The sequence below is a fragment of the Capra hircus genome, chromosome 11 (assembly GCF_001704415.2).
Source record: "Capra hircus breed San Clemente chromosome 11, ASM170441v1, whole genome shotgun sequence".
In the NCBI taxonomy this organism is placed as follows: domain Eukaryota; kingdom Metazoa; phylum Chordata; class Mammalia; order Artiodactyla; family Bovidae; genus Capra; species Capra hircus.
Genome location: NC_030818.1, coordinates 24,944,627 through 24,960,179, shown reverse-complemented (window position 1 = coordinate 24,960,179; position 15,553 = coordinate 24,944,627). Strand labels below are relative to the sequence as shown.

At 37.1% G+C, this 15,553-nt stretch overlaps 1 protein-coding gene across 5 annotated transcripts in view; it reads right to left on the bottom strand.

The window, feature by feature from the left end:
* The window catches only part of MTA3 (metastasis associated 1 family member 3), a 217,128-nt gene that overhangs the window by 23,514 nt on the left and 178,061 nt on the right, over positions 1-15,553 (bottom strand). For 3 of the 5 annotated variants that reach the window (XR_001296256.2, XM_005686589.3, XM_018055173.1), the window contains exons 10-14: positions 14,852-14,926; positions 12,940-12,998; positions 8,159-8,283; positions 5,420-5,571; positions 4,168-4,390 (exon numbers count right to left, since the gene is read on the bottom strand). Coding sequence is in view for 4 of the 5 variants with exons in the window: in XM_005686589.3 (XP_005686646.2) it covers positions 4,168-4,390; positions 5,420-5,571; positions 8,159-8,283; positions 12,940-12,998; positions 14,852-14,926 (634 nt within the window). In the remaining variant the exon portion in view is untranslated. The remainder of the gene's footprint in view (positions 1-4,167; positions 4,391-5,419; positions 5,572-8,158; positions 8,284-12,939; positions 12,999-14,851; positions 14,927-15,553) is intronic. The other 2 variants (XM_013967589.2, XM_018055174.1) reach the window with 1 other exon arrangement.

Here is a 15,553-nt window from a genome sequence, read left to right as displayed (position 1 = left end):
ATTCAAAGTGAACGTTGCCTGACCCAGATGTTTTACTGTTAGGGATCATATGGGATTGCAAAGAGCTGGGCATGATTGAGCGCCTGAGCACGCATGCACACACACCTGTAACGTACATACACCAGTCTTAAAAGGTATCTATATAAGAATATTTGTTGCAACATTACTTATAATAGTGACTGGAAACAACCTAAAGTGTTTTAAAATAGGGGAACTGGCTCAAGTTCAAAATATAGACTATTATGCAGCTGATTAAAAGAAGAGGTAGCTCTCTATGAATTGGTATGAAATGGCCTCCAAGATCCATCAAGTAAAAAAGGCAAGGTACAGAGCAATGTAGACATTAACATCTGTCCAAAAACAAAGAAGACACCTAGTTTTGTTAGAGATACAGATGTTATCTCTGGACACTTTAGACACTGATGACAACGGTTAGCTCTAAAAAAGGTATGAACGGGAACGGTGTTGATTTGGCCCAAGACTTGTAGCCATTTTTGTTCCCTTAGAAAAATTTAAAAACATCCATTCGAAGATAAGTTTCTACTAAAATAACAGACTATCAAAATAAATAAGCCAGAACTGTTCTCTCCTAAAGTTAGAACTTAAAATTTCAAAAACTTTATATAATTATTAATAGTAACTTTTGCTGAGAAACCTCTAGAAAACTCAAAATATGTATAAACAAGTTTTTCTGAATATGGGCCCCTGGGATACTTCTGAAGTTGAATTAGCATGTTCAGAGAAAAAGGGCTCCAGATTCCCCTTTGAAGACATTCATTCTGAGGAATGGTGCTATCATTAAAGTCCAGTGTGTTATCAACTCAAAAACTACTTAATTATTCATGTAAGCTACAGAGGGGGCACCTAAGTCATTTGGATCCACTTCTCAAGGAACTTCTGCTTCATCTATTGAATGCTGCTAACATATTGCTTATATTTAACCCCAGTCTCTGTATCCTAGTCTCAGATAGAAACCATGTGCTCACCAGGTGTTGGGTGATTTTACAGATTTTTAACAAGTTATCCAGTAAACTCAGTGGTGATGTCTGATAACAGTAACAAAGGAGGAACACCATCATCATTACGTCATGGCACTTTTTTAATGAGGGGAGGGGTGTCAAGAGGGAGAAGAGACAGGCTATCTGAAAGCTGGTGCTGTGTTACAGCCATGCAGTCGGTCTGCGAGTCTCGTCCAGGACATCACACTTTTCTTTCTGAAGTGGTTTGGTTTTTGGTCCTGCAATCCATTTGTATTATTGTACTTGTACTATTTACACGGTAGAACTGGTTCAGTAATTTATATTACTAATATAAATTACTTATATTAGTAATTTTCAGCACGGACTTACATAATCACATATAAAGGTATATTATTAAAATAAATAGGTATTTGGGGGTTTGGAATTATAAATCATTTTATATCTATATCTATAAAACACATGTTGGTTATACCACAGGTTTATTTCAGGTTAAAAAAATTTTTAAATAGGAAATATATTCCCATGACTCAAAACTGAAAACGTTTAGAAAGATGAACAGTAGCAAGTTTCCTTCCCACCCCTTTCCCTCAGCCTCCCAGTTTCCCTTTCCAAGGACATTACTCTTACATTTTCCTTGAGATACTTTATGGACATGCAAACAAAGATTTCGCCTACTCACTCTACTGTAGTCTTTGACACCTGTTTCTTAAGGAAAATAAAAGTCAGAGAGTGCTGCTGTTAACAACAAAAATTCCTCTACACAAGAATTAACTTGTGAAAACTCAAAGGTATGACTATGCTCTCTCTCATGTAATTGAGAATGTATCTATTCAGCTCCCTACTTGTTCACTCTTACGCCATCTGTCATTCCATAAACTCTGGCTATGATATTGCTGTAGTGGTGCTGCCAAGGCCAGAAGCCACCGGCATCAACTTCTGCAGTTCTTACAAGAGGAAGAATCTCAAGTTCACAGGGAAAACTATTCTCCTTTTTCAACATTATGAAGAATTATACTAAACATATAAATTGGAGCTCTTGATCCATCGATACCTTTAGAATTATAAACTTTCACCTGATCTGAAAGTGCAGTCATACTGCATCATAGTGACTTAACTTTTATGGGGAGGGACAGGGTCACCACTACCTTTGAGAAACCAAGGAAAGTTTATATAAAAAAATAATAATGATATAGCTTTACCCTCCCATTGGACCACAAACATGGTTGTGTACAGACATCAGGTTATTAACACCTAATCTTACTAACAAGCCAAGATCAAAGAAATCTGCTAAACAGGTGGTAACAAGGTACACATATGAGAAGATGATGCAAGAAGCAATTAGATGCTAGGAAGAATTCATTAGCTGCTTGCTGGTTGCAGGGACCAGCACTGAGTACACGGCTGGTGAAACTTTTACATTTTAAGTTGTACGGTAAAATTATTCTGAGAATCTGATTCTATAAACTTGCTCAGTGAAGCTAACTACAAAATAAAATATGCCCCTTGAATTTCATCACAAAAAAACGCCTCTTTTCTTTTATTATGATCATCATCATTATGATAGCTATGTTTGTAGAAATATAATACAGGTAATTTAATCTTGACCCTTTTTAGTGGCACAGCCTTTCAACTGCAACAAATCAAAACGAGGTGACAGAAGAAAGCATACTTCACTGAAGAATCATCAGAATAAAGACAATTTGCAAATTAACTGAGAAATTAACAGAAGCTTAATGAGAAAAAGCTTTCTCAGAACTCAATCAAGTTAGTGATGGTTTCTTTTCCATTCATAGAAACAAAGATGATCTTGGAGCCTGGCCAATTTTAATGGGAGAATTCCATTCATTTTCTTTCCCGTAACATTTTTTATTCCTTATATTTAAGAAATTACTTATAAAAATATGCTTTTAAACCAGCTAAGCAGTTTAGGTAGGTATAAATATTTTCTAGTTCCTTAAAATGGTAAGAAAATGATAACGTAAATCCATGAACTCCGAAACACTAGCACAAAAATAGCACGAAACGTCAGTATATATGCCTAAGTTCTCCAATATTACGAGTCTCGTGTAGCGAGGTTTACCCTCTATGGCACGCAGAGATTACTTCCAATTTCTACTCCCTTTACAAAGCACTCTTCTTCTTTTAAAGCTTTTACCTGTATGTTTTAAAGCCTTTCAACTGTTCGGCTGAAAATTATCTTCAGGAACAAACACCACTTTTCAATCATCACTCCTTTTACAGATACCTTCTTTAAATTAAAACGGAATGCCTCAAAATAATAAATTTCTCACGATAAAGTACCTACAGAATTTCTTCAAGATTTCCCATCTATTAAGCAACACAGCAAGTTTTCTTACCCCATAGGGGAGAAACGTGCATGGCTCTAACATGCTAGCCAGGAGCGCGACTAAAGTAACAAGGCTAGAACCAGAGCTCACAGACAAATTATGGACACGCTTAGGGGTGCACGGGAATATAAGAACCACCTGCAATGCACTGGAACATATGACATTTGTTCTAACAACAACAAACATAAGCAAGACTGAATGTGTTGAAGATGTGAGTAATAAAATGTGTTACGTACTGATACATATGGTATATAATTATGAAATGGAAGCCAAACTGGACAAATAGAATGCTCAACCACAAATTCAGATACTAGCTTGTAAAAATTAAATGTTTTTCAGAAAATTCACCCAAAAGACTTTAAAATTCATTTATAGCTTGTTAAATCTTCTAATTTGTTATGAAACACTGACTTTCCAGAATATTATATAACTGTAAAGGGTTTGTGGGAAACTGAGAAGTTTACAAAGACGTACAATTTGTCATTAGTGCAAATTGGCAGGCTTTATTCTACCTTAGGGGTAAAGGTGCTTCCCCAATAAGGGCTTTTAGGCAACTCCATCACAAAACCCCATTGGGTAGGATCACCTCCCACCTATCTTTTGTTGAGCACTACTTTCTCACAAAGATGGCAGAAGTTTCAATGTTTCCTTTTCAGGTTGGCGTGATACAAATGGCAGCAGACAAAACAATGTTAAAAAAGAAAAAAAAAAAAAAACCAAATAAAAGGCTGCACACAAGAACTTATGTTTATTGCAAACAAAAATAAAAACAGAGAGAGGGAAGAGAGAAGATGGTCAGAAGCACAACATATAAGGTTAAGAATTTAAAAGCATCTTACATTCTGCCCTAATGGCAGCATAATTAATAGGAACAAACGGCCGTCTTGCTGCCTGCCGCAGCCGGAGGGTATTTTTGCAGACCTGCCGAGCAAATTTTGTGAAATATGTAGTGTGAAGGAAGAAAGCTTGACGGGTCTTCACTGCAGACTTCGGGCTCCCAGTGTTTCGGACTGGCATCCCCTGCATGGCCTGGCGAGACATATGACTTCTAACTCGCGGGTCCTGTAAATCAGACAAACAGATGTGTGAAGACCAGAATGTGTCACATACATACTGCTTGCACTCTGCTCAAAGAAAAGGGCAAGTTTTACGTCTTTTACTGAAGAATATATGACTTAATACAGGGGGAGAGCATTTTAAAGTGTGTCCTTTGGAGCAGGAGGTGGGGACTAGAGAAGGAAACTGGGTGGAAGTGGGGTGTCTGCGAGCCTATACTTTTTCCTCCTAAACTGACCTTAGCAATCCCAAATCATATTTACAACAGTGAAAAACTGCCAGGAGTAACATTATTATTATTTTAATATTGAAGTGTGTTAGTTGCTCAATTGTGTCCAACTCCTTGTGACCCCATGGACTGGCCCACCAGGCTCCTCTGGCCATGGAATGCTCCAGGCAAGAATATTGGAGTGGGTAGCCATTCCCTTCTCCAGGGATCTTCCTAACCCAGGAACTGAATCCAGGTCTCCTGCATTACAGTGGATTCTTTACCATCAGGGAAGTCCCAAATATTGAAGTGAGGGTCCTTAAGGCTTGTTAGCTCTCTATAGGTAAATACCTAATATTTGCCATCTATGAAAAGTTTACCAAATCATATTTAAACTGTTGTTCACCCCAAGATTGAGTCCATGCTTTCCTGTTATACCTATGATAGCTCAGGAACAGGAAAAATAATCAATTTGTATTTATTACTTTATGCAATAAAGCATTTTCAACATGCTAAAGGTTGCAAACTGTTTCAAAAAAGCCATTAAAACCAATATTTAACTTGTAGGCTCTCTTCTCATGCTAACACCTCCCACACACATTGTTCTTCTGTCTGAGTAATCTCTCAAGACCAATATTTTGAATACCTGAAAAAACTGGATTTGTCCCTGCCCCTCTCTCCACACCTACCCTGAACATTTCAGTACTATGGTTAGCTTTAATAGCTTTGCTTAAGTTTGCCTATACTCTACTTCCGTTTGCGAGGAGTGATTCAGGCGCTGAAAAACGTGCCATTTCTCAACACTAAAAAGACCACTGCTTGTGTACCTCGGTAGCTGGGCTAGGAGGTAACTTCTCCTCTTCCGACTGGGTGGGCATCTTCAGGCCTCCGTATTTTTTCCAATAGAGCCAACAGGTTGCACATAACCTACACTGCATATTAGGTGGGCCCCAAGAATACCACTGATGAGACTGTGTAGCTAAAGATGGAGGGGAAAAATAAGTAAAATAAGAATGTGATATAACTTGTAACAGCAATACATATACAGACAAACATTTGAAAAACAGTCCAAAGCCATCTTTAGTTTATAATCTTATTTTTCTTCTCCCAGTTTACCCGGCAAACAGGAACGTCTGATACATGCATGTATTTTTCAAGTCAGAATTCATTCAGCCATTTATTTCTCTATATATCAAATGCCCTTATTAAGTGCCCTCTATTACACATTATACTGCTGAAGGAATTTTTGTTGGTTCATTAAAAACATCCCCTATTGTGTACATTTCTGGAGGTAAGTTATCAGGAAGGTATTAAACTAAATCCTGGTTTCCAAACCTATGGTTCAGAAACTAGCTCAGGGTTTAAGGTGCTTAGAGGGACTCTCACAGATAAAGGTAGAAGTTGGTCAGAAACGGGTTATCTCTTTTTCATTCCTTTATTTTAATCAATAGATAAAACAATTACTTTACTTCTCTCTTTAGAAATGGAATCCGTTTCAAGACTGTAAGTCCCTATCAAGTGAGCACGTGCAGCAGAGATCGCGGCATGCTTAAGCCCTGAGAGCTCAGCTGATTTATTCCTGAGCCAAACACTACAGACCTGTGTTATTTTGCTCTGAAATTTAAATTACTGCCATATAACAATTTAAGTATTCCCACAATGGATCTGAAGTTTAAGACAGAAAACACTGAATCTTCTACCCTTGACCTGGAACGTTGCCCTCTTCAAGTTAACATGTTCGAACGGCACATCAGGGTTATCAACTAACACTTCACAAGACACTGTCAAAAGGGAAGATATAGTGATCACTATAGCCATACTACTTCTTATGAACCCCATCATGTGTTATTCTGGGGGGACTCCTGGCAAACAGTAACTTAAAAATGTTCCCTCTTGTAATTTAAAACCAAATAGTCAAATAAGTCAAGCTGAGTTTTTTTAAACACAAATTTTAAGAATCCTAAATATTTAGGCATGGACTTATTTTGGATTCTGAATATAAATTTTCACTTGTATTTAAAAAAGTATTTTTATCCAAATTAATCATGATATGTCATTTTAATATGTCAACAAATGCCTTTCTCTTTATACAATTAACTCAAATTCAATTAAAGACTGACAAACAGAAAACATCAAATTCTTTCTGTAAAGATAAATTTGGTATGTATATTATATTGAAATATAATAAGTAATTTAATACATGGACCTCAAAGATTATAAAATTAAAACTGTTTTTTGTCATGCACATATAAAAATGGTGGAATAATTATTTAAAGGGATATGTGAGACTACATATAAGATGAAAGGGGGTGTATAAGACACATTAAGCCACTAGCATTTCTTTAGGAGTCTTTCTACTTTCATTTAAATATAAATGAAGTTCAAAATCTAAGATTTCCCCCAATGCAAAAACAGCTATGCAATCCATGTAAAATTGTGACCAAAAGAATCTAATTTTCCACAAAGTGTTTCCCTTTGCGCTCTCGTGGTACAGAATAGGCATGTGCTATTTCTATGAAGACAGCAATCCGTCTGGCTCACACCTTCCTTGGTTGTAGGAAAGATAATTACATGATTTGGCTTTAAGAGCCTTTCCTAATGCTGGAGCCTGGTATGGGGCATGGAGGAGAGTCAAAAACTGGGCACCAAGTAGATGTTTTTAGTCAACATTGGTGTCCTTCCCTCTTCCACACCAGGCTGCTCCGACTGGAAGGACATATGGGTGATTTTTAGTCAATATTGTGTCCTTCCTTCTTCCACACCAAGCTGCTCTGACTGGAAGGCCATATGGATGATTGTGTCACCATAGCCCCGTTTAAGAGACTATATTGTTGTTTGAGGTTTTAAAGAAATATAAAAAATGTATCTGGGACCTCCATGGCAGTGCAGTGGTTAAGACTCAGCATCACCACTGCAGAGGACGTGGCTTCAATCCCTGGTCAAGGAACTAAGATTCCACATGCAGAGAGGTGCAGCCAAAAGAAAAAGAAAAAAAGGAGAAGTAGTATCGACTACTTAACGGTTCATCTCACCACCTCAATTTAACATTCAAGGCAAATATAATGCTGCCGGCATCAGGCAGTTTTTTTTAACAAGGATAAATACTGATAAATACAAGAGTATCATAAACAGCATCTCCCAAGCCAGTGCTCTAAGGGAACTGGTCTGAGGACTATAAATACCAGTTTCTAGCACTAAGTCCTTCCTACAAAGTTATGTGGAGCCTTTAATTTGTCAAAAGATACTGAGAAACACCAAAAGTACATTGGTATATTTCGTGGGACCATGGTTTACACAAAGCTAGTAACAGCTCTGAATGCAGCTTAGCACGCACTGCTGTGGAATACTCAACAAACCCAGGACACCACAGAATCAAATCAAAGGAACCTAACACCTAAATTGAGCGTCCAAGAGGAAGGTAAGGATGGGCATCTATTCACTCTGAGGCTACCTTATCCTGCTCTCCATGCAGGGCTGACTCCCACACCTCCCACGGATGCTGCCAGCACGGTCCCTGGGGGAGTAGGGGCTGGAGTGCGGAATAAGCCCTGCTGGAGAAAACTTACCGTAGCAGCTCTCGCAGGCTCGCCCAAGGAGAGGGTTTTGTGGCTGGAACGTGGTTCCCACAGCTCCATTCACAGCACCAGGTTTGCCATTGCTGGTGGATATTTGGTTGGGATTTGGTTTGCTGCTTTCAATGAAATATAAAGTGAAGTGATAAAAATGACTTGTGTAACAAGGTAAAAGGCTCTACATTTCACTACTGATTTATCTTAACCACACATAAACATTTGAATGTTTGATGAAGAAGAAATAAAAATAAGGTGTTTAAATGAACCCAAACCATTTATCTTTACAAACCGAGGCTATGTAAAAACCAATCTCATAAGCATGACACTCACAAAATAAATAGTCATATCTCTTCCTCACCCAGACACAATTTCCTTAGGATACTGTCTGAAATTTTGGAAGATGCAAGTTATTAAATTTTATTACTTATCATGACAAAATAATTTCTGGATTAAATAAATTAAGCAGTGTGCAGTGTTTAGGGAAAACCACTGCCCATCCTGCTGCTGGAGTGACAGCTGCTGACCCCACACTGGCTCTCAGGGAACTGCACAAAAGCTGCATGTCAGCAGTGACACTGCGGATATCGGCTGGGCTTACTGTGAGAGGTAAAAGCACTTCAGGAGACTGTGGCCGCTCATCATTTCTATTATGCTTGAATGTTTATGAAGATGATTACAGGGCACTTGAAATTAGAAAAACCACTAAATGTATCCGAGGCATTTCTTTTTAAGAGGAAAAAGGTAATATCTATCAGATTTCCAGAAGGCATAATTCCTCAGAATCATGTAGCCTGGACTGTTTTGGTACTTACTGTGCCAACATGGTTTACTTTTTCCCGTCTGGGGTAGCCTAACTGCCCTGCCTATCAGTCACGCCCAAGAACACTGTCTATCTAGGTGTACACAGTATGTCCTCAAGTACACTATTAATTTACCTAACATATATTTATTCAGGGCCCAGTAAAGAAAAGTGCTGACATCAAGCAACTTTCATTCTAGAGGAGCCTTCATGTCTATATGCTGGGCAGAAAATAAAATAAGTTAGCAACTTATTTGTTAGCAATGAATGCTGAATGACTACATGCAGACTACATATATTCCTATGGCCAGTGAAGTAAAGAGAGCTCACAGCTATTAAGAAAGACATTTGAAGTTTCAGAGTAGACTCAGGAGTTTCCTTTTTGCTCTTTCTCATTCCCACACTTACATTTACCAGTGAAAGCCTAATATGTAAACTTTATCTGATGACAAATTAAGATTTCTTTCTGCCAGTGATACTGTAACTCTTAAGTGAAACCAGCTAACCTGTGTGTGCACTGAAAGCCCTATTCTATGAACAGGGCTATTATTTATACTTCTTATCTGTGCCAGCAATGTATTTTGAAGACAAATTGGTTTTAAAAACACATTTTAAAATAGACAAAAAGTATTTCTCCTCTATAGATTTCAGTTGGAAACACAAAATTAAAAGTGGTGATTAACAATGACCAAGATTTCCAAAGGTCTGTAAAAATCTACTATGCATACTCAGAAATGATACCCCTTGAAGTCAAATGGCTGATAATGCCAATTTCAGAAGATTTTCTCTATATATGAAAATATCTGACATTTAACACAGGGCCAAATATATATGTGTTAAAAGAGAGCTAATACAGTTTACAGTTGAGCAGCCTGAAAAAAGCGAGAGTAAACACAACTTCAGTTGTTCAAATTAATCTAGAATGTTATGTGGCTGAATAAACCACTGACTTTAATTATAATAATCACAAAAGGAAAATGAGTATGTAAAGGTGGAATACAGACAGGTCAACCACTAAACATACGCTTTTCAAAACCAAGAACCTATAGATTAATTCTCAGGGGACAAATGGTTGATGCTAATGTGATGATTTTAATAAAGTTTTAAAAGCTGCATTATATGAAGCTGCCCTTCCTTTTAGCTAATGCCCAAATCCTTCCTCCCTTCCTCTGTACTCCAGACTCCAGCCCTCCTGCCCTCTTGAGAACTTTGTACACTTGATTCTCTTTCCTGGACCCAAATTTACCATGGAAACATATCTCTCCTATTAAAAAAAAGAAAAACTCCATTACTCTACCCATACTCAACCCTCAACACCAGGGATTTGCCTTTTCAGCCAGTTTTCTTGAGAGCTGCCAGTCTTCACTGTCACCAACCACCTCCATGTTGCTCCATTCCCTGGCTATTTTCACTAGCATTTGACACTGTTAACCTCTTTCCCTCTTTGAAAGATACTCCTCTCTCGGGCTGTGTGATAATGCACTCACCTGGCTATTCTTTTTTCGGCTATCAATATCTATCTGATATAGAAATACTAGATTTCCTCAAGTTTGGTCCAAGGCTCAACTTCTTATTACTCTAAGAAATCTGTAGTTTCAAGAACAATATTCTATGCAAATGAAGCTCAAATTTGGACTTCTAGCCCAGAACTTTCTTCTGAGTTTAAGAACAATATATCTGACAACATATTCAACACCTCTTTTTGAAGAAAGCAAACTCAAAATGACCCAACCTGGTTCTCTGCTGCAGCTTCTCATCATGGTGAACAGCACAGCAATCCACCTAATTAAGCTAGCCAGAAACCTGGGATTCAACATCTCCCCTCCTCCCCTCCATACAAGTCAATCACCTCCAAGTAGCAGGCACTGTCCAGGCCACAGGTCTAGGTCAAGTCGTTATCATCTTTCTTCTCCAGGAACTTCATAATTGGTGTCCTTACAGCCACTCCCCTGACTCCCCAAACCATTTTCCAAAATACAGCCAGTCATCTTAAAGCGCATACAAATCTGATGACACTTCCTTGTTTCAAATCCAATTCCAGCGTTCATCAGAGGGCTAACCCCTGGCCCCTGCCCACCATACTGGCCTCCCACGGCTCACCACTCTCTTCATATCAGCCACACTGCCTTTCTCTCTGCTCCTTAACTATGTTCTGCCCCTTTCCATCTCATGATTCCATCAGCCCGGAAAGCCCCCATCACCCAATTAATCCCTTGCCTAGAGTTTACTCAAACTCACCTCCACAAGGAATCTTCCCTGACAGCATCACCTGAGTGTGGTCCCAGGATAAACTCTCACACAAGCGCTTCCTCTCCACCACAGTACTCGTCACTCTGGGTGACTAGCTGTTTGGCCTCTGACTCCCCCACACTAGAATGCAGGCTCCAGAAGACCACCTGTCTTCCCAACTGACCGACTTCTAGTACTGAACACAGTGCTTCGCATATAGCAGACTGTCAGATTCAAACAAGTACGAGTGAAAAATAACTCTCGGTCCGGTGATTAGGACTCACTGCTTTCACTACTGCGGGTGTGGACTCATGTTCGACCCCTGGGGTGTAACAAGCCATGTGGTGTGGTCAAAAAACCAACTTAACCTACAATCTGTTTTAAAATAATATTTCAGAGTTAATTGGGAAATTGTTCAAAGAACTCAGCTTCTTATCCAACTCAACAATACAGATTCATAACTTCTATTTACATATATGATTTACAGAACATGGCTGTTCTGTAAACACTTTATTTACCAAAACTGGTGGCAGGTGAGATTTGACCCACAGACCAGTCTTCAACTTAGATCAAGATTCCAAAGTCAATGCAAAACTGAATAGAAACACCAAAACTGTGGTATTTGGTGAATACTAGCCACTTTTCCTGTGATCTGACAGCACTGTAAAGTAGAGGAATGCTGATGTGCTTGCTTTTGAAAATCTAAGACACATGAACCACAATACTGTTTTCTTTGGGGAGTTGCTCTTTTATAGATCAGTCAAATAAAACATATAATTTTTTAAAATATTAGAAACCACTCTGCAGAAAGGACATTATAGCCCTGAATAAAAATTATGGATCTTATAAATTACATGTTACCTACCTTGAGAAAAAAAACTAATAAGAAATATAATAATTCATTGTCTATGAGGCCTCCTGTGTATTAAAATATGTATTAATGTATTGAAATTCAGTAAAGAAAAAGCTAGGTATATGATACTGTACTGAACTCAAAAGAGTGAAAAGGTTTGAATCAGTACATAGAATTTTGTAGTGAATTTCATTTTAATCCCCAAAGAACCTAGGATAGCACTATATACATGGTGTTCAATAAACTAAATCTGCTTGAACAAATAAATTGTCAAACTTATGACCTCAAAAAAAAAAGAGATAATTCATTTAAAATGTAGCAAATGAAAACTGGCATTCACTTTAATATATAATAATTCCTAAACCCAGAGGATAATGATAGAATGCTAGGCATCTGAAACAATCAAGACCGATTTATTATTTATCCAATATTTACAAAGTTTGGTTCTAATTACATTCCCTAACTTTCCCCAAACAAACAATGTAAAATCCTCCATAAAATAAAAACAATCCTCAAAAGGGTAATGCACATTACCCAAATAAAATACATTATACAATACAGAAGTCTCAAAAGTTGCTAGCTTTCTGAAACACATTTGCTTCAAATAATATTTTCATAAGTTAGTTTTCTAATACTTTCCCTGAAGCTTTGATGGCATTTTTGCTCTCTGGTCCTTTTGTTAGTCAAGCTGGGGATTCCCCCACGAGCCATTTTCTTCCTAAAATAAAATCACTGCAGTGGCATTAAAATGGAAAGCAAATTATGCTTTGTAGTGGAAGAAAATAAGATACACAAAGAAATTCAAATCTGGCTGAAGATGACAAAAATGTAAATATTTTGTTTTGGATAGAATTAATACCATGGCAAATATTTTATAAGATTTCCATTACTTACTAAGTTGGGATATACACTTGCTTCAGTTTACTCTCAGCTTCTGCTGCCTTTAGACGTTTCTAATTGAAAAGATAGATGAAATATTTTACACACACAATGTCAAAATAATTATTACCACTTCATCTGTCTTAAAAACATTCACAAGAAAATAAAACATTAAAACATAATTCAAAAACTGCCTTTTTAAGATGAGTTTTTCTTTCATGTACATGTTCTGAAACTGCAGAAATTTGTAAGGAAAATCACTAGATTCTGAGGTACAGAACAGATATGAAAAACATTTTAGACACAAATTTTAAAAATAATGCAATGAGCAACTCCATTTCCCATTCCTCTAGAAGCAGATAAATCAAACTTATAAGTAATCATTTTTACTTTTCACATTTAGTTTCTATTTTATTTCTTTTTTGCCTTTCTGGGAGGGATAAAAAACAATGATCTTTGTTTTTAGAAAATTACTCAGAGATGATTAGTTTCCAAAGTCTATGCAAAAGAAAGAGACAGTAACTAAGTCCAATTAAATAAGCATTTACCCTCAAAATCTTGGGAGGTATGCAGTAAACTTTAAAGCTTGATTGAACTCATGTCAGATTTTCAGGAACCAATTAGGAGCCAAATGCAGGGAAAGGCATGGTGAAAAGATTACATAATCAAAGCCAGAGACTGATCACCACAACAGAAAATGCAAATCGAGAAAGAAAATAATGTACGGTGGACATTCAGAATCACGGCAAAGCAGAATACAAGGGAAGCCTCCATTTTCTCAATGAGAAGGAAATAAAAAAGGAGACAACTTAAAACTTTCAAATAAGGAGCTGAAATTTTTGGAAATAATTTAATTCAAACACATTTCAACCATCCTTGATGCCATCACTGCCACCATCTCTAGAAATTCTTTTCACTTCGAATAACACAGATTTCCAGAGCACATGGTCTTCACATCTACCTAAGTAGACGCTGGGGGTGAGGTGGGGGTGGGGGGGCACGCATGCAAACTTTATTTGGAAAGTCAACAACAGATGAGAAGATGGCAGACAAATGTTCTAAAGAACCATCTTACTTGGTTTTGGATGCTAGTTTGAAATAAGCACTTTCTGAATTATATATGATGATAACACTGGACAGTTTTCAATAAGCCATGGGTATCTATTCACTATTCACAACCTCAACAACTCATTAGGGTAATTTTTTTAGTGATCCTTTAAATTGTATTTTTACAGCGTGTTAACACTTGCCATTGGGTGATCATATACTTAGGGAAAAAAGTGCCTGTTAAATCTATTTGCCCCTTTGTCTCTACCAGTTTTGACACGGATCTAGAAGAATATAATATACTAGGTCACCTGAGGAAAATATACTTTTCCTCCAAAAGTAGTAATTGAGAGAATTATCTCAATTTGGGACATTTGGGAAAGATTTAAAAAATAAGTTAATCTCTGCTTTTAGAGATAATTTTTTGGGGAAAGTTCTGTATTTATGTACAGTAAACTTTAAATAGTAAAGACATTAAACTAGCAAAGACTAACTCCTACACTTAAGGTCAAACACTTGATATAATCACGCAAATGTCCAGGAGGTTTCAGAAGAACTCTTACACATCTGAAGTCATTTCTGTCAACTATACCAACAAAGAGATGAAGCACCAGGCACGTACAAGGAACATAAAACCTCTCTGGTGGATCTTTCCCTGCTATCTTTTCAAAATTTATCATAATGGAATCTGAAGTAAAGAAAATATTGAGACTAAAATCTTAAAATGATATGCTAAAGATACGAAATTACATAGTTTATAGTGGTCTAGAAGAGATAAAGCAAACAAAACAAATTTAAAACTAAGCATATTGCTAAGAAATATTAACGTGCAAATAGTTCATTTTAATGCAACTATATTGGTAGCAACATGAAAAATTACCTGCTGCACATATCTGTCAGTAGTTTTCCACATGTAATAATATTCAATGATGCTAGTCAGTGATTTCCAAGGGAGCTGAAAAAATATGTAACGTGATAATGAAAACAAGCTACTGTAGGAAATTATTTTCCTTTAAAACCATTTCTTAAAAATAATGAGGCAATAACCTACATGGGAGACGCAATCTAGTAGAAATGTTTGAGAAAACTGAAATTAATTCTGAGCAAAGGGTCCCCAAACAAGTTCTATTCAGCTAGAGGTGATGATACAAAACATTTCTCAGCCGCGATTTTGTTTAAAATTATAAACCTTATGACTGATAACATTTCATGACTTAATCAGTTTTTCTCGGGCTATGAGTGAGGCTGAAGTATAATTTTTAGAAATAGTATTTTGAAGTCTTGCCTGAGTTCTTTAACTTCCAAAGATGACATCCACAGCTAGGGGTCATTGGTCTGTAGCGTAGCACCCCTCACCTTTTCAAAAACTGCTCTACTTTAATCTATTTTGTTGTAAATAAAATGAAAACCCAAGTCTCCAAAAAACAGCCAAGTGTGGTACATATCAGAAAAGCAGGAAGCTTGTCTGCTCTTTTCCATAATTATTCAAAAATGGCCAAATGAGCTTCTACTTATGATACCCAAGATGGGAGAAAATATTGAGTATGTCCCTCTGTAAAGGGAGATCTGATATTCATTCAAG